This window comes from Scomber scombrus, chromosome 2 (assembly GCF_963691925.1).
Source record: "Scomber scombrus chromosome 2, fScoSco1.1, whole genome shotgun sequence".
Lineage (NCBI taxonomy): Eukaryota > Metazoa > Chordata > Actinopteri > Scombriformes > Scombridae > Scomber > Scomber scombrus.
This window is the reverse complement of record NC_084971.1, coordinates 13,836,522-13,859,298: the sequence shown is the minus strand read 5'-3', so window position 1 is coordinate 13,859,298 and position 22,777 is coordinate 13,836,522. Positions and strand designations below refer to the sequence as shown.

Below are 22,777 nucleotides of genomic sequence, written 5' to 3'. Positions count from 1 at the left end.
ACCCACAAACAATATGGCAACTGCGAAAGTGCCAAGATATTAGACTGTGCCAATGTCTTAAATATAGATGGCAGTTGTACATTGTATCTGTCTATGCATGTAGCTGTGGTGTTTGCAGAAGAACAAAGAGGAAGCCACTGTGACATTAGAGCATTATTGATTTTTTTCCTTTCTGCACAAATTATCAAACCATTGCAATAACCACCATAAAAAAATATTTAAATCTCAGTTGTCATAAAATAATTGGTTCCAAAATACTGTATTAGCCTGAAAATAAGGTGACCATGGTTGTGAAACAACACTGGTTTCTGGAAAAATACAACTTACATCATAGTATAGTTACATACTCACACACTCTCATAACAGGCTCTTGGAAGCGGTCAAAAACTATTTTCTCCAGCATTTAGCATTAGTGAGCATTTTTAGGGCTGCTAGTTTTTTTTTAGTTCTCATCATCTGTCACAGTGGTATTTTACAGCTTAACATATTCTGTCTCTGCAGCAGAGACTTCCGAAGATGCTTTGGACTTGTTTTCACTAATCATGAATTTATTTGCCCCATGGCAAAAAAACATGGTACAAAGGCATTCAGAAACTCCTGCAGGTTAAACTGGACTAAAGTAACATCTTTAGTGCCGACTGACTCTTAAACACTCACTATAAACAGACTTTAAAACACTCGATAGGATATTTCCAGGGAAAAAAAGTTCAATATTCGGACAAATATGATCAACTTTTTCAAATGCATATTCCTGTGGTCTATTCTTTATAGCCTCTGAAGTCTAAATGTCTATATCTGCGTCTTGTGTCTTTAAATGTCTTAGCACATCATTCTTTATGTGAAACCTGAGAGAATAACTATCGTCCCATCTCAACGTAAATACGTTACCGCAGTAATGCAGTAACCGCAGCAGCTTTATGTGATGTTGGAGGTAAGGGTGACAGACAGCGAGAAAGAGAAACAGAGACAGATGAGGAAGTGCTATGTTTTCTGTCACTCTGAGCGTGAATGATATAGAGTGAGGTTACTTCAGGCTGCACTCATCTCTGTGTAAACAAAGATATTCAGTTGAGCCTGGCAGACTTTGATGCTGGAGCCTGGGGCTTTTTGTTGTTTGCGAGTGGAGGATGGTGATGTGCACATCTGTAACAAGACAGCAAAGATGGACTACATTTATCCTAAATAGCCAGTAACCAACTACTGGGATTGTTCCAAAAGTGAAATATGCGTTGACAAAAATACATGTTAATATGCTCAGAAAACCTATGTAGAAAAACATGTTACGGGTAACAGCAGGTCACAGGGGGTTTGTGGAGGAGCGAACATGCACACCTCCCAAATCTCAAGAACAAGTTGTGTCAACTTGTGAGTCAAACAAGCTGATTGGTTCATAAAAAAGAGCCAAAAAAACATCCCCCAGTAATCCCCAAGCATGTACACCTACCTGAAGCTCAGAGAAGCATGTTTCAGCCTTAACTTGAACCGTTCTTAAAGTAAACATGGGTTTCCATAGTTTGATTAAAATGACCGTATTTATACTTTTTACCATTTTCATTCAACACATCAGAGCTTAATTGCTGACCTCCACAAGATTTTTTCCCCCCACAGATTTCAATCTCTATTTTTTCATGTTGGACAGATCTTTACCCTTGTGGCTATCTCTGAAGCAGTCAATAAAATTTGTTTTTTCAGCATTATTGAGAAACAGATGTAAAATAGTAAATTTGTCATCAAGCAGCTGGACTGCCGTATATGTTGCAAAATGTTGTGAAATCTCTGGCAATCACTAATATGACAAATTGCCTTTAAGAATGCAACAGTGCACTTCAAAGAGGCCTGAGAAAGTGGACTCTCTCTGTCTATAATTAGTGTGTGGTTTCTCTTTCATGCAGACACACGTCTGTTGTTAATAACGGAGAGGTCAAATCCCTTATTGGTAACACATAATTGTAATCAAAAGAGGAATCATCCTTCTTCTTTTCTGAATCATCATAAACAGGTGAGAAGTCCTGCTGTTGTGATTATGTCGAGAGTGGAGTGGGAAGCTGTGGAACACCGGCGCCATCCTTGCTACTTGATCCTCATTTCTACGACTTTAAAAAAAAAAAAGGGGGAAGAACAAAAAAAAAAAGCTGCATCCCTCACATCCTCCAACTGTCTCTCTCCCACACTGAAACTGAAAACAGCCTCGGAGAGAGAGGGATACGATTTGAGTGGCAGTGTGTGTTTGTGTCCGTACAGTAGACATGCTGAGTCGTCTACCAGACACACACACACACTGGTGGGCAGTCTGACCACAGAAACAGTAGCAGGAGAACAGTGAGGGGGAGGAAAGTGTGATCCCTACAGTCTAATCTGCCTTCCTGCTTCTACTGGATTTTTCTTTTCTTTTTTTTTTTTTTTTTAAACGAAAGCGGAGAAGTGAAAAGCCTTTTCTTTATTCGCTGGCAAAAGTAGTTAATATTTATGACTCTAGCCTGACAACAGTAATAGATCGCTCTTTAACATTAAGCACTGTAATGTTTCCTTTTTTAAGAATCAAGCGAAACCAACAAATGGAGCAAAACACATAATTAAAATTATTTATTTGGTATCATATTGTATAACTTTCAATACTGTATGTGGGTAAATAACAGTAATACTACAATACATTACTATACTGTAGTTATTTTTATGCATTTATGTCAATCAGAATAAATGTATTACTCTTGTTGGGCATCCCTGGAATCCCCTAACAGACTCCTTAGGGCACCCAAACAACACACTGACAAACACTAAGTACTGTACTGTGTTGAGGGACCGGGACAGGAAGTGTGTGTGTGTGTGTGTGTGTGTGTGTGTGTGTGTGTGTGTGTGTGTGTGTGTGTGTGTGTGTGTGTGTGTGTGTGTGTGTGTGTGTGTGTGTGTGTGTGTGTGTGTGTGTGTGTGTGTGTGTGTGTGTGTACATCACAAGTTGAGAACAGATAAAGAAAAAATATATAACAAGCTGGAGCCACACCGGCAGAGCCGTCTGTCAACTGTCTGGACTAGATCCGGGGGTGAGAGAGGGAGGAAGGAAGAAAGAGAAATGACAGAGAGATGAGGGACATCCTGTTCAAGAAGAAAAGAGAGAGTAAGAGACTGAAGAGAAAAATGCAGGATACAGAGACACATGATGAGAGGCTGTAGTGGCGAGGTAGAGAGTTCATGCAATGAAAGGAAGAGAGAGGCAGGATGCAGTAAAGTGCAAAGAGCAAGACCACAGAAAAATCACATTTGTAGACAAATTAGGTGCACTTTCACATGTCCCAAATTTTGTTTATCAGACTCTCCACCTCGCCTCATTATTCTCAGAAGCTGTCAGAAACCTGAGCTGCAGCCGAGAGCTGCAACGATTAGTGAAAAAAAGATGATTAATCAACATAAAAATGATCTGCTTTTCTTTGTCATACGTGATAGTAAACTCAATATCTTTTCCACTGATCATTAGACATAAGATATTTGAAAATGTCACCTTTGAATCAAGGAAATAAACTGCAATTGAATTAATAATGAAAATAATCAGTGGTTTAAGTCTTACTCTGCCCATGAGAAAAGAATAAGGTGAGATTTCCCCTTCATATTCAGCAGGAAAATCCTCCTGAAGCACTTGGAAAGTTTAATGTATTCTGCATATTGAAGCCCACCTCCTCTCCAGTAAGAGGCTGTTATGCAACACTGAGGTGTTCAGTCTTTCCATTTTCCTGCTCAGAAGCACGCTGATGCCACCAAGTTCAAAAGTAATTTGAAAAGCAGATAATACTCAGAGTTGACTGAAACAACCAAAGTTTTACAAAGCTGTCTGGAGAAAAGCAATATTGTAGGACATCTTGTGATGTATTAAAATACATATAAAAAGGAGAAGATATGTATTACAATACAATACAATACAATACAATCATAAATATGCTTTGTAATGGATCAGTTTGTTGCCATAAAGACACAATACATTTTCAGTGAGCTTAGCTTTCAGCCAAATATCCTATGCACAAAAAAGGTTTTCGTCTAGCAGAGAGCACGTAAGCTCCCTGTGTGTTACGTGGAAAACTCAGGTCAGGAGTGGAGAAGAGTAAAGCTGAATTATGAGACTGGCAGTGCCCTGTGAGATTTCATACTGAGTCATAGTCCTACCAAATTCTTCCAAAACACAGTGCAAGGTTGCGATACACATGCGGTGCCTGCCTAGAAACGCTACGCCAGCTTGAATGAGTCTTTTTTATTTTTTTATTTTAAGTAATGTTTCAAAACAAATCATTACGATCCGATCAGATATCAAGTAGCATCATCCTGAATTAATGGAGGATTGACCGGCTGCACACAGCTGATTTCCATTTCTCCAGTGCTCCTCTGTGTCTGCTTAGCTGTGGTTATTTTAAATATGTTAAAACTAATAGGAAAATCCATAAGTCAACTGAAAACAAACGTATCAATGAAAGCACAGGATATAAGTCGACACACAAGAAAGCCTGGGGTTCCCCCGCAGCATGACATACGAGTGCAGAGGGGGAAATGAGATGACCACAAATGGCGTGGAGCTCCATGTCCCCTTTCCATCCGCATTGTGGTATTACATCCCCATAAATCAGCATCAGCGGTGCCAAAATCCAAAACAAAAATGCTCGCCAAGAACTTTATTTCACAGGGCGATCTGAAGATGAACAGGGTAAGCAAAAAGGGTGGTCCTTGATCAATCCATGGATTCAGGGTGAGTTCCAAAATTTTTCCATCAAAGAAAAACTGGAGAAAACAATCATCAATCATTAGCAATGTTTCGGCATAGAGGTGAAAGATTTTCTTTCTCTAGAGTTACGGCCAAGTATCATCGCAGCTTCGTACCAAAACATTAAGTAGATGTTGAAAAATCCATGATCTTCAACACTTCATTAACGCGCCATCAGAGCTCAGATTAAAAGGGCAGCGGATTGAAGAAGAACATGTTTCTCTATCTGCTGTTACCCAGAGATAAAAATCAAAGACAGTTTTTCATGTGCAGCCGTCACAGCGTTAACCAAGTGACCAAACAATCAGCTGACCAATTAAGTATTATGCATTGTTGGATGTTGGTTTAAAGTGTCACAAATTAAAGCCTGAACAGCCAACACCAAGTACCATTTTATAAAGGTGTCCTAACCATAAACACGCACTCACTCACATTGATTGTCTACATTTACTAGACATTCCTATTGTCAAGGCAGCGTGTCACATGCAGTAAAATTCAACATTGAAGCAACAAGGATGCAAACGTCTAGACTACTAGACTTATGAGACGAGATAACCTTATCTGTGATCATATAGCAGGAAAGCCAGAGCACACACACGTCAGTACAGTTTCAACAGAAATGTTCTGTTTCCAAACAGCTCATGCACACATGCAGGAGGTTTGTATTTCCATAGCAATCTACTTACATAATTTAAAGGTTATTATGAAAAAAAAACAAAAGCATTTGCTGATCCTGGGAGTTAATATGGCACGCGACCACAGGTTCAGCTTTGAGTTGATTAGTTAGTTCATTTGTTGTTTGGGGTTACCATATGTGCGGAGTGAATGTTTCATGTTTTGGCCACAAATTACGCAATGTGGGCTTCGTCATTTTGGTCTGGTCGGCTGCATTTGAAAGCTGTTGTGTCCTGTATTTTCCTTTTAGATGTACAGATAACAGACAGGATGAATACAGCTGGAACAAGTACAGCTGGAACAGTTGCATCACAGATTGAACGTTTCCATATGATGAGGAGGGCCCACGTGAACACTGAATGACTGTATATAACCTGTGTGTGGTCAATTGAAGTACATGCTAGTGAGGCAGACTAAACAGAGCTGGAAGAGGTTTGGGTATAGGGCGTCTTTACTGCACCACAAAACCTAACCACAACACAGTAACCTCAAAAGCTAAGAGGCATTATCAAGCAGACACAATGTGCCGCACACACATACAGGACAATCATCTCTTTCCTCACAGGACTGTGAACACAGACTAATCTATAGCAATGCATGTATAATGCCAGAGGAAATGTGAACACATCATCACAACATCTGCAGCCAGATGAGTCACTACAGATGAAACACAGGTTGTTAACTTTCCCAATTAAAATTAAAACTAGCTCCTGTCGCAGTTCATGAACTACAACTGCTTCCCTATTGATTACTGCGTGCACTTCTGCCTCAGGTGCCCTAACAAAATTGATCAGCAACTATTTTGACATAAATCGTTTAGATTCATTTACAAAACAATGTACAGCTGTACAGCTTCCAGCATCTAAAATGGGACAAAATAAGGCTTTGAGAGACAGTGATTGACAGTTTTTACCATTTTCAGGGATTCTGTAGATCAAATGACGAATCAACTTATCAAGAAAATAATCAACATGTTTTTGTTTGTGAACATTTTGAATGCTTTAACCTGGACAATCCAACTTCAAGATGAATAACAAACAATACATATTTTTATGTATTCATGCACAATATGGACAAATTATCATATCTCGATATTGAAGCCAAATATCTCGATATCGATACGATACGACTATGATTTCAGGCTGGTTTGAAATTGAAAGTGTAGCAACAGTAAAAATTAAGCATTCTTAAACAAAACAGCACAATAATAATAAATGGACACAGTTACTCAAGAAAACTAGCTTATTAATCACCACCGACCAAGAACTGTCTTAAAAAATAAACATTTTTCTGCAACCTCTTTGCTACCTACTTTGCAACAATGCATATTTATAGAGACTATAAATTATTACATTTAGAATGAAGCTGCACTAAATGTTTCATAACAAGACACACGTTTTTAAACTAAAATATAAATCCAGTTTAAATTTTCTCTGCAGTTATGTTAGGAACCACCTCTGGACTACCTGTAGAAACACTTCAGCTTAATGGAAGTCATTCAAAACCTACATGCACAGAAATGACTGGACAACTTGGACTTCAGATCTTTAGGTAGTTAGAAAGTTGGTGCCCTTTAAAAATTAGCAGTCAGTGCTGCACAGGGAACATGGCAAGAATGAAAAAAAGAAATGTGGCAGTAGTGAGCCAGAGGATGACATGTTGTAGAGGGCAAAGAGTGAGGGAGGATTTTAACAGAGGAGAAATGTGCTACTGGACGAAATACAGTAGGAGATATGGGAGAAGAATGAACATGAGATGAGGGGAAGAAGAGACGACGACTGAAGGGCTGACAGCAGCAGTGGGGCACCGCCCTGTATGGGCTGCTCTCTTGTCTCAGCAAATCAGATGTAAAATGTTTGAGCTGAAGCACAAACACACACAGGCCACCAAGCAAGAATGTACACACACTATCCAAGTAAAAAAGAAAAACACATCTATTCTCTTTCACTCACACATCCATGCCCACATACAAACTTGCACAAGACTAACACATTGTGCTACCTCTACCCTATTATGAAAAAAATCTAAATATGTTACCAAAATTATGCAGACGACACACAAATTTAAATCACCATCTCAAAAGGAGACTGCAGTCCAATACAAGCGCTGAGTACGTGCATTGAACAAATCAATGATTGGATGTGCCAGTTTTTACTGTCTGTCAAAGAATTGATTTCAAAATACTATTGTTGGTTTGTAAAGCACTGAACGGTTCAGGGCCAGAACACATTTCTAATCTGCTGCTACGTTATGAATCATCCAGACCTCTCAGGTCGTCTGGGACAGGTCTGCTTTCTGTTCCCAGAGTCAAAACTAAACATGGAGAAGCAGCGTTCAATTTTTATGCTCCACATATCTGGAACGAACTCCCAGAAAACTGCAGGTCTGCTGCAACTCTCAGTTCTGTTAAATTGAGGCTGAAGACGTTTCTGTTTGCAGCTGCCTTTAATTAAATCAAATAATTAACCTTTAGCATAACCTTATTCTATTTTAGCTAGATTTTGATTTCTATACTCTAGGATTTTTAACAACAGTTTTTTTTCCCATTGTACTTAAGTGTCCCTTTATTGTGCGTTTCTCTGTCTTGGTGTTTTAAATATTTTATATAAAGCACCTTGAATTACCTTGTTGCTGAAATGTGCTATATGAATAAACTTGTCTTGGTCTGTATTACCCTGCATGTTCAGAAATGACAAAAAACACAAGGAGACAAGTCAAAAGGGAAGTGTCTTATTCCAGAAAGAGGAAAGCCAGAGATAAGCAGTATGGAAATGAGCATCTAGACGTGAACACATCATACAGTCAAAGTACTCGACCCCAGGCTAATATAAAAAAAAAGACATAGGAATGCAAAGACAAGTTGCCCGCTGACCATCAGATACTACTTTTACAGAGTGGTGAATTAAAAGATACAAGCTGCATACAGAACAGCTGAGGCTTACTGATCTGAGTGTGTGGTAAGCTGAGTCTTATAAACACATGGATCGTTCCTGATGCTTTGACTGATCACTCTCATCTTCCCTTAGGTTATTATCTATGCTGCTGCTGCTGCTCATATTTTCAAGGCGGATTCTTCAAACATATTCTTCCTACATGTGTATATATTTGGTGAAAAATCTTGAGAACAGCCTTGTATCTTAGAGGCGATTTCTGCAGCGATCAGGAATTTTGAGCAGTGCCTTTTAATTGCCTTATAACTAGGTCAAACTGCACTTTCTGCCAGAGCTTTGCTTGTTCCTAAATTAAGCTTGTGCCAAGGATACAATAAACCACAGTGTAACAAAGCATTGTGTGACTCACATCCATTGTGTGCTGATGAATCATAATAACTAACTCCGGTCCATATTTCAACTGTCAAATCTCTGTACTGTTTGAAGGGGGGAAAAAGAGCCACTTGGAAATGAAACAGCTTAGATGTAACAAAATAAATGACACAAGCAGCACATGCGTAGTTATAGTTTTAAGTAAGACTAAATACACCTGACAGATTCATGCCAATACAGAGCTTTATCTCCTCAAAATGTTCCACTCCTTTCAGACTGCTTTTTCACTTAGGCAAATAAGCCAGAAAGGCAGTAAATATTTACCATTTAACAAGATAAATATATGTTTTGTCCTTTACTTTATAATAACATCCTAATGTGAGTAAAACATATCCGTAATGTGTTATTATCCTGCAACCCTGTGTTAGCCTCATAGCTTTATTTGTTAGTCCTGGTTGGTTTGTCACTGTCACCATTGTGTGCTCTCTTTGTAACATTAACTCCTTACTTTAGGAAGCCGACAGGCCTAATTTAGCTCAGCATTGCGTGCTGACAGAACTTCCTGTGGAAGCTCGACTTTATAGGAGTGCGTCTGTGTGCATGTGTCTTCTGTTTTGAGAACACAAACATTGTGCTTGCACATACAAACAAGCTGACACACACAGCTGTACTATCTGAGAGCTGACAGTGAATGCTGAGACAGTGGTCCCTGATAACTTCCCTAAAATGCACTCTGCCCCGGTGCTAATGCTAGGCCTGGGACTGAGGCTGGATCTTTATCTAAATCACCAGCTTCCTGGCTTTTTTCTGGCCCCTTCAACACACACATAAGCTCCAGCACCAGCTTCCCAAAATGTTAGAGCAAGGGGGGCACGCACACACACGCACACACACACATACACACACATACACACACACAAAGTACGACAGTAGATGAAAACTGACATGTGGGTTTCCTTGCTTGCGTGAGTGTCTCACGCTCACACAGAACAGGAAGAATCCAGAGATGATTCTTCCAGTCCTTCCCTGCTCACTGCATGCCAACTGGAGGCTAATGGAGGAAATGGATCACATAGACAGGCTCCCTCCCTCACAGCAGAGGCAGCAACAGCATAGTACAGCCAAGAGGCCATAATTGAAAGGGGATAAGAGATGGATGCATCCCCTCGTACATTTCATGTCATTCACATTTGAGAAACTCCAGATTCCATCCAGTGAAGGAAAGTGAAGAAAAAACACCTTGTTCTTGTTCAATTTCAGTAAATCATACGCCAGCTCTTACTGCGCCGGAGTCGGAGGGGGAACTACACCAATTTTCGGCTCCCTGCAGTGTTCGAAATAACAGCTCTCAAAATTGCTCTCCTTTACAAACTTGGCAGCAAGCTTTGTGGGGACAAGACGACACACCACCTACCAGCAAATTCAAACTAGGATGTTTTTTTTTGTTGTTTAAAAAAATTTAATTTAAGCATCAAAGAGCAGCTGTCCCAGATACATGTTCTAGACATAAGTAGGAGCTCTAAATTTGTGAGGAACTAGAAGGTGGGATTTGAAGGCAGTGTGGGATGACTAAACTGGGGATGAATCCGGTCAAAATCTGCAGGGTGGGTTAGACCACCCTACGCAAACTAATCCATGGCCGTGTCAGGAGGGGATCCCAGCGAAGAAAACAAACTATAAGCACCATTTAAATTCAGCTGTCTCTGTGAATCCTATCTAGGAAAAACCTAATTTAGGTGGAGCAGAATTTCAAGCACAAAACCAGCCCAATGTTATATTATCCTGAGGAAAACAGACAAAATAGCTATTTACTGGATAAGAGCTACAGTTTGCTTCTACAAACTCCTGCCAATAACCTTTCATAGAGAAATTGGGAATGAAACCAAATGTGGTAGAGTTTGGGCTAATGGGTCATAAGCATATTCTTATTGCTTATCATATAAACTGTTTTATGAGGATAAAACTCAAACCAAAAAACAATTATGAAGCATAACAAAAGTTCCAAATACTTTAACGTATTTAGGTCCAAGCTTTTGGTTTAGCTAATTCCCCATGACAGACACAGAAAGCATATGCAAACTCTGAGACCACAGAGCAGCAGACAGTAAAACTGGACTGCGTTTGGTATGCAATGTTAGGTCTAAATGCACACATCCTTAAACACATAAATCAAGGGTGGCCACAACTAAACACACGTGTAAAATGTGCAATGAAGGCCCAACTCTAAATGTAGACTTAGCATCAGTAAACCTCAGTGTGTGAGCAGCAATTCTGGTTGCGCTCCACCATGTGAACCCCCATCTCACACACATTCAGTCTTCCTTAAACTCTTTCTCTCCAGTGAAGGACAGACAGAGGATGTGTCTATGATCAGCAAAGACTCACATTTCCTCTCTGAGGTTTCACATTCCTGGGATTCCGTCTGAAGACTACTGCAGCCCATTTAAAACCATTCCCCATATGGAGGGAGGAAAAAAAAAAAAGACCTCGGGCAGGCAAGCAGGAAAGACGGCTGGGTAGGTCTTTGCACTTTGAGGGTTCGTTTCCATTTACAGTTTTACTCTACCTTTCTGCTGTGCTGCCTTTCTGTAGCACAGTGAATGAGACACTTAACTCATACCATGACAGAGCACCTTTCAGTATGCTGTGCTGTGAGAATTGAAAATTATAGAGCTTTACAGTGAATCTTAAAACACAAAAATCATGATTGTGGTTTATCATCAGTTACATCAGAACGAAACAATCTCAGGTTCTCTGATCTTTCCTTCAGTTCAACAGTCATGTCTGCTGAACACCATCAGATTTAGCTTCACTGCCACGAGAAGATGATGGTGATGAAATGTTGGGCATTAATCCTTCAATGCAGGTGAAACAAAGTGCTACAAATGCCATCTCCCACTCAATAAGACCACAGCTCCTCAGGGCAAACAAGAAAATATTGTTACTAAATGCACACACTGCAAATGAATGGGTTTATTGTAACACATGTACCGTATAGTGGTATGCCTCATGCATACCACCCCAACCCCGGCAAACCTATGTAAAGATTGTATTAAAAATACACGATCTAAACACATCAGGCCATTGGGGAACCACAATTTGTCATGTGATGTTGGCTTTTAATATATATTTATAAACAGCTCTGATGTGTGATTCCACATCCACTAAAAAACCCAAGCATGAGTGATAACATTGCACGTCTTCAACCTCATCACATTTACGTACAACATGCCTGCACAGAGGAGGTCAAAGTCCTATTAAACACTGATTATTAGCAATGTTTTAATGGCGATACTGGTAAACAAGGGCTGACATTAACCAGGAAAGGAATAGATGGGATATTAACATAGGCTATCACGCTGAAGTATTTAATCTAAGATAACTTTCGGAGGTGAAACTCCTATTTGTAACGATGCTAAAGCAATAACCCGGCTAGGTTAATAAACATAGACACAGCTAATGTTTGCTAACGAGAGAGAATCTTTGACTGGCTTGCAATAGTCCTGCCGAGCAGCTAAGTGTATCAGCCAGAGTTATATTAAGTTATGATTAAAAACAGCTAGACAAAAAAACAATTTAAGACAATGTATGAGTTGAAAGTGTCGCCACATATGTGTGTGTTAGCCTGGTGGGCTAGCAAACTAACGTGCTAGCGTCTGCAAAGGAGGAGGTTTAAACTCGCTTACCTGTCAACCGCAGCTTCACTGGGCCATTCCTCCTAACTCCTTGGTTAGACATTCCCCTTTGTGTTCCAGCTTGATGACAACTAACAACAACAACCAACAAAAGTGTCTAATTCATGTGTCAATGTAGGAGTTCTTCAAAAATGTATCTCCCAAAACAATCAAATGTGCTAGCTTGGTGTTAGCTCATAGTATCAGCATAGCAGGAGCGGATCACGCTGACTGGCTCTCTGCAACAAGAAAGGGTGGCTCATAAATCTTCACATCGCTGGAGTAACAACACGTCCCTCTTCAGCTCCTGTGCCGTGAATTTCAAGCAAACAATGCAAATGATAACTACATTCCCAAATGGCGTTCATGCCGCGACCCAGGGGAACTGATACAGATCAAGTGAGAGGTTTGGTCCCCCCTCCATCTCAATCTGCGATGCTGCTGCTGCTGCTTCTAGTTGGTCGTGATGGCGAGACTGTGAGACTGCAGGCAGGTGAAAGATGGACACACTGCAGCACATCCGCCAAGAAGCTTCAACATAAAAATCTCTAGGCTATTTAAACATCTCACACATACAAAAATCTGTCTTCTATTGATTTGATTAATTAATAGTCCATAGTCTTCAATTTCACATTTGTTTTAATTATATATTGTATACGTGTAGGGATGTGTATGTCACTGTCTAATCTTTACTAATATTGTTTTATATCATTTTATATTACAATCAAACAAACGACATTTATCATCTCTGGAAGTGATTTGAAGTGATTAGTTATAATAACAAGAAGATGATAGGGTCGCAGGGAAAAGTAATAGTAGCAATGATAATAACAATGGTAAGGAAAATGACAGTTGGTAAAAGTAGGTAAAACAAAAAATAAAAAGAGGGAGGAATTGAATTGATTCAAAGAAGACAAGTAAAAATCAATCAAATGCAAAATGTTGATTATCAGGTTAATAATTAAGAAGTTGATGGCATAATGGGAGTGATGTTATTATTATTATTATTATTATTTTGTAATCGCCATCATTACTATTATTATTGTTATTTATATATTACATTTGTATTCATTTCAGCCACACAGGCCTGTACAGTATATGGTCAGTTTATAAGGCTAAATGCATAGTAGAAACTAGAAAATAACAAATACAACACCCGGACACAGTATTTTTTTTAAATATCCTCTACAAATGTCATATCTGGGGCAAAACATTTTTAAACTGGTTAACAACTGGTCCCAGTCCTGTAAATATCTATTTCCAGCAGTAAAAAAAACCCCAAAAAACAGTTAGGGTATATGACAAAAGTAATTTTGGTTGGTTAGAATGGTTCAACGAGCCAGTGGTTTTATTTTGAAGCCAAGATGCCTTATTTCCGGCCTTAATTTAGAAAGCTTGATGCAATTTATGTCGGTATGAACAAGCCAAACATTTTATGTGAATAGTTACAATTTAATTGAGTGTTTTACATTTCTAATTGATGCACATGTATATTGACTGTCCACACTGGATTAATATTAACCAATAAGAGTTGGTGAGCATTGGGGTTTCATTTATCTGTGAAAGCAGGGAAGGAGCAGTCACAATATAGGAAGTGTTCGATACAGACCTACACTTGTGAAAATGTAATGCGTCTGGTGTACGCGATACCAAGTGACAAATCATGTTACAAACTTGACATTCAACCAGTAGGCCCAAATTAGCATAAAGATTGTTTTGTGAGTTTCAACCAGTAGGCCCAAATTTGTATAAAGATTTTTTGTGAGTTTAGATATTATTTATGCAAGTCTCCAGTGAGAACTGTAATACCAAGTCTGCAGCATGGTTCTGCTCCTTTCTCTTCCCTAATGAACATACATGGCCATACACTGTGTACTGCATTACAACACACAGCTTTCATTCAAAAAAACCCATTTACAATGTGCTAGAGGGACATGTAGGCCAAGCAAACAGAATAGGCACAGCGACACCTAGTGGTGACTTGGTCAGGGACTCACATCCCATTTCTCCACTCCTTAATACCTCAACTCCTTTTGCATATCATTTCATCAAATAAACCCAGCATGTCTCCTTGTGAATGTCATGCTTTACCTTAAACACAATCAATAACAAAACCCTTAGTGTATTAATACAATTTATTTACAAATCTTGTTTTAAAACAGGGACATTGTGTCTTTGTACCGTTTTGTACAAGGATGAAATGGCTAAAAAAAATACAAAATATCGACAAGGTCAGAAATGTCTTTTTTCCCCCCCACAAATAGCAAACTGGACGTGTTAAAACTGGAAAGTGCTTTGGTTTTCAGGGATCTGGAAAGCAAAGCTGTCTGTAGTGGCCTCAGGAACCACAGCCTCATCCTCGTCTTCATTCTGAAAGACAAAAGGGACAGAGATGCATTAGAGGATTAACCAAATTTTAGCACGTTTTGGGGACCGTTTCATGGACATGGATTAGGAAAAATTCTGCAGAATAAGGCTGTATTTGTCAGCTAGGACAAGGTCTGTTGTGAATTGAGAGACATCAAAGCCAGATCATGTAAGGAAAATAATTGTATATTTAAACATTAAAATGAGCATTGGGTTAATAGACTGAAGGTAGTCTTGCAGAAACCAGCCAACATCCAAGCTCAGGCCACTGTGTGTTGTACCACACCCCACATTTATTCTTTGGCAACAATAAGCAGAAAGACAAGAGGAGTAATGACACACTGCACCACCCTGCTGGCTCTGCAGAGACGGATCATTTCATCTGTGGATAATTGACAATATATTCTTACAATGCCTGCCAGTCTTTTAATTCTTTCTGTGGGTGTGCTCTGATTGAATTGTTGAAGATAGTAACAAACTGTGATGTACAGACAGGAAAAATTCAAGTTGCATTCCAGTTGAAATCTCTATAGTGTTTTTAAAAGTGGCGTTGATCACAATCATCTCCTCCACCTCTCTCCATGGTTCACTGATTGGTGTACTTTCAAGGTAATGGACTAATTTATCAAGATCAAGAACAGTAACACTTACCTCTTCAGAAAAGAATCTGTCTATAATGTTAAGAGAGGACTTGTAGACAGCCTCATTATCATGGGACTGCAGCGCTTCGATCTTGTCCAAACCACCCAGCTCCTCGATCATTAGGCACATTTTCTCAGTCTCACCAGTTTTGTATGCCATCTGTGGAAAAAGGGGGGAAAAATTCAGACTAATGGTTCCCTCACACAAGAGATGAACCTGTGACCATTCAATTTAATCTCTGTGACTGTCAAGATAATTTAATGTATCACGAGGCAGAGATTAAATTCTGCACATCGTCATGTTTCCTAATCTCAGAAACCCACATTATGAATCTCATTTTTTCCCTGGGAACTGCTGGCAGAGGAGTGTAGAAGGTTACATGTAAAGGCTATTTTTTCTTCAATCTTATACCTTCCTTTCGTTCTTTCAATTCTTGGACATTGTCTACCATTAGTCCTTAAACCATTGAGGACCCATGAAGACAGTTTGAATTGTTCACTATAATTGTCCTTTATTTCTAAAAAATAAACAAATAACTGTGTCAATGTTTTCAAATTTTTTATCCAATTTACTTAAAATCAATCACAACTGTTCTTTAGGTTTGCTCTTCTCTCTTCGTACTTGATAAGTGAACTCCAACAATTTGGACAAAATGCGTCTTCTCTTTTGTCAAGATAAGAGATTAAGCGAGTCATGATCTGGTGTGCTTGTTTCTGCTATTGTTACTGCAAACAGTTTTCTAACATATGCTTTAGTGCAGAGGTCACTAAAAGGCTGACCCAGACCTGTAACTGATGAAATATTGAGGACTGTTCAATTTTGTCAGGGTCAGGGCTCTAAACTGACTTTTTTCACTGGTTGCACTGGTGCGCCTAACCTTTTTTCTTAGGTGCACCAGCACTCAAGTTAGGTGCACCCAAATTTTCGACCATATTGCATTCAAAACCGCAGTTTTACAGGTTCACGTTTTTTAAATAGCTGTCCATATAGGCAATATGAATAAATGAATAAATGATTAACTAACAATCTGGTCAACATAAAGTTCTTTATTTGAACAATTCTACAAGAAAGGTAACTTCACTGAAAAGTGTTGGTGCTTAAAGTGCTTCACTGAGCTGATGAAATAGTTTCTCATTATTACGAGATACTAAGTCATTATTTTGAAAATACTAAGTCATTATTTTGAGATAGTTTCTCATTATAATGACTTACAGGATCTTTTTTTTTCATCACAGTGGCGGAAATGGGCTTCCATACGGAGTCGATCGTATGTGGCTCATTATCTGATGCCGTCTCCTGACTAGGGCTTGACATAATCTGGGAGGTTGATGGCTCTGTGTCAGAGCATTTGTTATGATTTTCGGACGGATCAGGCCTTAACTTAACATTCTTCACGAAAAAGTTGTCAATCATTCTTTTCATCTTGTCATCCGCAGCTCTACATGCACTCTACATCAACTCTCTCTGTCTTACTGCAGCACACGCATTACACACAGGAATATCTGGACCACGGCCAATATGAGGGGGGTCCCGCCCTTCACTATCTCTGATAGTGTGTTTGTTGTTGAAGGTTGAACCACAGGGAGACTTTCAGAGTCGCAGAGATTTTTTTTTCCCGAACAGCTGGTCGCACCGGTGCGACCTCAGATTTTTTTTAGTCACACCATTGAGAAATTAGGTCGCATGTGCGACCAAATTGGTCGCACTTTAGAGCCCTGGTCAGGGTGTACCCATTTTAAAGGGCACAGTTTCTCCAGCTGTTACGGTAAAAGTGGAGCGGCCCTCTGAAACTCACAGACCACTGTGCATAGCCAATCTAATGAGCCAATCAAATCCGTGCATACAGACATGCAGAGAGACTCGACTGTCAGTGAGATACACATGAAGAAAAGAGTTCATATCTGTTGAGATGCTTTGTTATAAAGTTATTCGATGTGAAATTAAGTTTATAGTTATAATTACTATAATAATAATTAGTTATATTACGGGATTCTTTTTTTATTTTTCTAAAACTAAGCACTTTACTAAAGCACAATCAAAATATTTTAAAATGCCATATTTATTTGATATAAGAAAAGAAAATGTATTTATCTTATTTCTTGTATTTGATTATTTATTTGAATCCCACAAGTTGAATGTAAATACTAATAAATGTTGTTGCCATATTCTAGAATTCTACTTATTTGACAGTCTACAATCTAGCCACTAGACACAGATACTGATGGAACTATATGTTACTTCAAGGTACTGAAAAATAACACAGACATTATGATGTTCCAGACCTTCACTTAAGGAAATGTTCACAAATTGGACCTCAGTGAATTTTAATTGAATACCCCGGCCTAGTGTTTAGTGTGGTGAGTGTCATTTTCTTTGTCAACAGATTACTGGTACATGTTAATTTGGTGCGGACTTTTCAAAGATTGAAATCAGTAACAACTTTACATTAAGCCCTGCTATTTAACATTCATAAGCAGTATGGAAAAACATCTGACAAAAGTTTATGACACACTAAAAAGTAGTTATGAACAGATATACAGACATTTGAAGTTTTTATGAGCGTACAGTATTTTGTGCCTTTTTTAAAGTCTTGGTAATATACCTGTAAAATATTGTAGATTGCATCCAAGATGACCAAGATGATCTTGCAGTCTTTAGCTGTCAACAAGTTGAGTAAGGGCTCCAGCACTTTGCAGTGGACCAGGTAGGCCACTTGCTCCACTGTCCCACCACTGGTGTAATTAGTGACAGCCCACACTGCCTCCTTCTGGGTCTTGTAGTCTCCCTACGCAGAGAATACATCTTTAGGCCACAAAAAAGTATAGATATATACTGGAGATACTAAAAATATATCAAACTGGCCATGAATAAACAAACCATGAAATCAGTATAGATTAATTAGTACCTCAAAAATTATCTAATTTGATCATAAAATAAAGAAAGTGCTTATTTGTATTTAACTGTTAATGGTGGTAGTTGCTGTTTGGACTTTTGGCAGCAAAGCAAAAAAAACCAAAACAAAACAAATATAGGTAAGCATTAGTTAACTGATTCATTATTCAGCATGATCTGTTTATGTCAACTTATCTGACAACGCTGTGATTGTCATTAACACATTAAGTACATAAGTATATGCATATTAGCAATATGTCTGCTTTTGCCATTGCCAGAGTTGGTACCCAGGTGCTGCTCTGGCAGTTCATTGTTCAGAATATAGAGGTCAGTTTTCCCCATGCTGATCAATAAAATATAACTTGACCTATTATGAATTAATAAATCTCATCTTGACTCATGAAACAAGCCATTCTCTGTCTGCTCTTGCGGTCTGACCTGTTGGAGGATCTCCACCAAGACAGGCATCAGGCCTGCATTGATAACTTCCTGGATCTGGCAGTCCTTGCCAGCAGTGATGTTGGACACAGTCCAGGCTGCTTCTTTCTGGATGTTGGGTTTGTGGTGGCTAAGCAGGCCGGGCATCATTGTCAGAGCACCTGCGTTCAGCACATACTGGGTCTGTTCATCTGTCCCGGTCACAATGTTACCCAGTGACCGCAGGGCTGGAGTCTGGGAGATGAAGGAGAGCAGGAGGATTACTTGGAGTATTTACAATTGAGAAAAAATAATATATAGTAAGAGATGATGGCAATGACAATAATGATGATGATAACTTTGTCATTATTATCTGCTTTTGATGTTCCTATCTGAAGCTACTAACAATGAGGGAAGCTTTCAATATAATAATATTCTGTTTGTTTTTTGCTGTTAGTGTCCTGTTAAGTGTTTTAGTATCAATCAGCCAAATGATGCTTCTTTAATTTTTCTTCATGTATGGCTGTTGAAGCTTTGTTTTTTGTGCTTTCTTTATGCAAAGCAACCCCCCCATAGGGGCAATAATGGTTTTCATTCATTCAATAAAAACATTTGCAACAGTGACTCTTAACAGCCTAAATTTATATTATGTTATATTAGGTGAGAGAAAGAAAGGCCTCAGGGGAAGGCAGAAAGGTTTCCTTCAACTTTATGATGAGGGTGAATTAGACAAATCTAATAAAGTTGGATAGAGTGAGGTGTGAAAACTGTCTTGAAGAGAGAGTGTATTTCAGTAATGAGCACCATATTAAGTGGCACTAAGACTTTGATCAATCTCTATCATGATGGCAAAATAGAACAGAGAGCAGCTACTTCCTGATAGATGAAGGTAATCTCCTTTAGTGATTCCTTTGAAAGTAGTAGATTTTATGCTATGAGACAGTAAAAACCTCACTAGATATACTTTTAGATGTCAGATATAAAAGTATGTTTGAGTTTGACAGAACACATCACTACATACCACAATGGAAATCTCTCCGCAGGCTAGCAGCTGCACAAGACGGGGCACCAGGCCAGACTGCACCACAACCTCTATCCTCTCATTGGAGCCATCAGTCAGGTAGGACACAGCCCAACAAGTGTCGGCCAGAACCTCCCTGTCATCGTGGTGCAGGAGGCGCACAAGGGCTGGAAGCAGCTGTTGCACCGCCGTCAAAGGAGGTGCTGGGTTCTTGTTTCGACACAGGTTGGACAGCGTCCAGGTGACATTGCGCAGGTAGCCAGACTGGTAGGGTGTGTGGAAAGTCGAAGGTTATTTTATATCATCAAAGTGTCATAACATGATATTTTTTAAGAGTAACAATGATACTGACGAGATTCAATTTATTCAAAGACCGCTCTCAAAGGAAAGCCAAACAGAATGAATCCTGTTTTCAACCAATTTCAGCATTAGCATTAAAACAAAAATATATGGGTCTCAGGATTTTTATAAATCCACAAAATTAGTCAGTGAGTTTGACTGCAATTTAAATACATACTCAACAGATTGCAGTTTCTGCATTGTGGGCTCCTCTAGTAAATTACTGGCTGATATTTCTAAAGGCACATTAGCATAACACCTTTCTGCTGTGTTCAAAAGGCTTATTTTCAAAAGACGTACATCACCTCACACCAAGTGCCACACTGATATGCCTTTTTGAAACTTGCCGCTAATATGTGTCTCAGTTGAATTGAAATTGACTTCGGTCTATTATCACTAATGTCAAATCTACTTTTTTATCATACATTTAAAAATATTTGCTGCCATCTTTGAAAAAAATGTCTTTTTCAGTTGCAAAGCATAGTAGACATGTTCACTTCCACACTTTAATTTAATGAGGAACTTGAACTAGTTTATTTGGCCACACTAAATATAGTGTGTGCTAGAGGCATGGTAACACACTAACATTTTCATGATCCTCCTAAAATATGTGATCGGAAAGAAGAAAAACTGAACCAAACATAGACACTCAAGATATGTCCGAGACACAATTTGATGCCAAGTGTGAATTGGGATCAGTATCAACTAGAATTCTACAGTGTGGATGTATCCAGATAGAACATACTAGGTCTTAGCAGGGGCGTAGTGCCATGTCACATAAAAACACTGTTTAAACCCAGCTGTACAAATGAGGTTTGATGGAAACTCACAGGAAAGACAGACAGATCAGGGGCTGCCAGCAAGGCTAGGAGTGGCTCGAGAGCACCATGTTTGATCACTAGGTCTCTGTAGTTGGATCCATCTCCTATGTTTAGGGGAAAAAGACATTGTCAGCAGTGCTATTATGTAACAGGAGGAAGTAAACAGCAACATACGGTTTCACATCAGGAACATTACAGTAAGTTACTGTACCATGAAAATAAATCATTTGGTTGAGCTGTAACCCTACACTGAAAACAAAAAGTATTCCTCAACACTAAGAGTTCTCAAGTATTGTCAGTCTACAGTACCTGCAATGTTACCAAGGGCCCAAATGGCTTGCTCGCTAATGTGTGGGTGGGGTGATGCGACCAGGCTGATGAAGGCTGGAATGGCTCCTCCTTCCACTACTGCAGCGGTCTGGTCTGAGGTGCCTGATGCGATATTGGTTAGAGCCCAAGCTGCTTCAAACTGGATGGGAGGGCATTCAGACAATGCCAGAAAACTAACAAACTTCGGGATGAGACCAGCAGCAATGATGCTGTCAATGGGTGGGTGTTTTTCCCTGGAGAGGAGTTTTCTGTACATCAGGTGGGAAATAACACAAATGGAAGGTTAATCAAAGTAAAGTAACCTCCCGAAAAGTAAATGTGATTGACAAGTCCTTGCCTGGCTGGACTGTGCTTGAGCATTAAATCCCATTGTAATAAAATAGGATGAAACATGTTTATTACACCTTAAAAAACTTTTGAGTCAAAATTATTTTACCTGGCTGCCTGTGTGGCCTGCAGCTGATGATCTAGATTCTGGCTGTTTACACCTTCTACAATCTCCTCTACAGTCCAGTGCTGAGGAGGCTATAGACATGGAAACAGAAGAGGATTACGTGCTTGCCTTGCAACCAGGGTCAAACAGGAGTTAAGAATAACTTGACACAATACTGGAACATGTCTGGATTATATTTAGGTAGGGGTTACAGGGTCAAGACAAGGCAGATCAATACCAAAAACACAGACTTGAGCTTGTATTTCCTGGTTGTTGAGACTATCAAGTATTAAAATAACATGGTAGATAATTAATACTGACAAGTGACTCCTCCTAAGTACACTTGGTGTGTTTGAAAATGAAAATGAAAATGAAAAACCTTACTATTATCACAGCGCACTTAAGTTATCTCCAAATTGTTTATGATTGACCTTCGGTCAGTGTGTGCAAACAGCACTGACCTCCTTTCATATCAGCCTTGAGGTTCAATTTGGCTGGACTTTTTTAATTGAGGTCGAGTCAGGTGTTGCCATGGATGTTGGTGTAACTTACTCATAGACAACTAAATTATATAAGCAAATGTTTTAGACATGGAAAACACATGGAAACCCGCTGTATTTATTTCAGGTGTGCCCTGTTAAATCTCCCCTGCCAAAATAAAGTAGCTAGTGTGTAAGATACCAAGACCTCATTAGGTGACTAACGCTAACTTACCTGTGCGTTTGGGTCCTGCTCTTGGAGAGGAGAGGTCGGCTCGTCCAGAAGGCTGTGGACATTTCTCTTCTTGAGGATCTGATCATCCTTCTTTGCTTTCCGGAGCTCCACATTGACTTCCGCTCTTCTGCGCCTTAGCTCCTGAAACAGTCGATATCCATAAAAAAAACACAAGACACGATTAGTCATACAGTCGGTTGTTGTAATGCCGGGTGGTCGTTCCTGGCAGAGGTGACTGTGATGTCCCGGGCTTACATTGGCATCTCTCCCTTTGTTTTTGAACTGGGTGAGCCGAGCTCCGCTGTCGTTGCCAGCTGACATTCCTGACCGTTGAGCAAGACAATTGATCCCACAGCAAAGAAACCCTGTTAAAAGACGATAAAAGACGATTACTTAACGTGAGGAATAAAATAGTCGAGCCAACGGCTGCTTTGTCCGGTTAACGTTAAGT

The 22,777-nt window shown here is 39.4% G+C and overlaps 2 protein-coding genes across 3 annotated transcripts in view; both read right to left on the bottom strand.

The window, feature by feature from the left end:
- The window catches only part of LOC133991587 (E3 ubiquitin-protein ligase SMURF2-like), a 71,222-nt gene extending 58,438 nt beyond the window's left edge, over positions 1 to 12,784 (bottom strand). For both annotated transcript variants that reach the window (XM_062430046.1, XM_062430054.1), the window contains exon 1: positions 12,363 to 12,784. In XM_062430046.1, coding sequence (XP_062286030.1) covers positions 12,363 to 12,414 — 52 coding nt within the window. In that variant the 5' untranslated portion in view covers positions 12,415 to 12,784. The remainder of the gene's footprint in view (positions 1 to 12,362) is intronic.
- Positions 12,785 to 14,503: 1,719 nt separating this feature from the next.
- On the bottom strand, positions 14,504 to 22,687 carry LOC133989701 (importin subunit alpha-1-like). The gene is made up of 10 exons (XM_062428162.1): positions 22,582 to 22,687; positions 22,327 to 22,467; positions 21,616 to 21,704; positions 21,159 to 21,427; positions 20,859 to 20,953; positions 19,690 to 19,953; positions 18,690 to 18,923; positions 17,962 to 18,144; positions 15,369 to 15,518; positions 14,504 to 14,720 (listed from the first exon to the last, which is right to left on the bottom strand). Exons 1-10 carry the CDS (start codon positions 22,645 to 22,647, stop codon positions 14,628 to 14,630), a joined length of 1,584 nt encoding a protein of 527 aa, XP_062284146.1. The 5' UTR covers positions 22,648 to 22,687; the 3' UTR covers positions 14,504 to 14,627.
- Between the last annotated feature and the right edge of the window lie 90 nt (positions 22,688 to 22,777).

Coding starts and splice junctions, on each gene's coding strand:
- LOC133989701 (XM_062428162.1), bottom strand. CDS start 22,647: ATGTCAGCTGGCAACGACAGCGGAGCTCGGCTCACCCAGTTCAAAAAC. Junction 21,705..22,326: donor AGCAGGACCCAAACGCACAG/GTAAGTTAGCGT, acceptor CCATGTCTATAG/CCTCCTCAGCACTGGACTGT. Junction 18,145..18,689: donor TGGTGGAGATCCTCCAACAG/GTCAGACCGCAA, acceptor TTCTCTGCGTAG/GGAGACTACAAGACCCAGAA.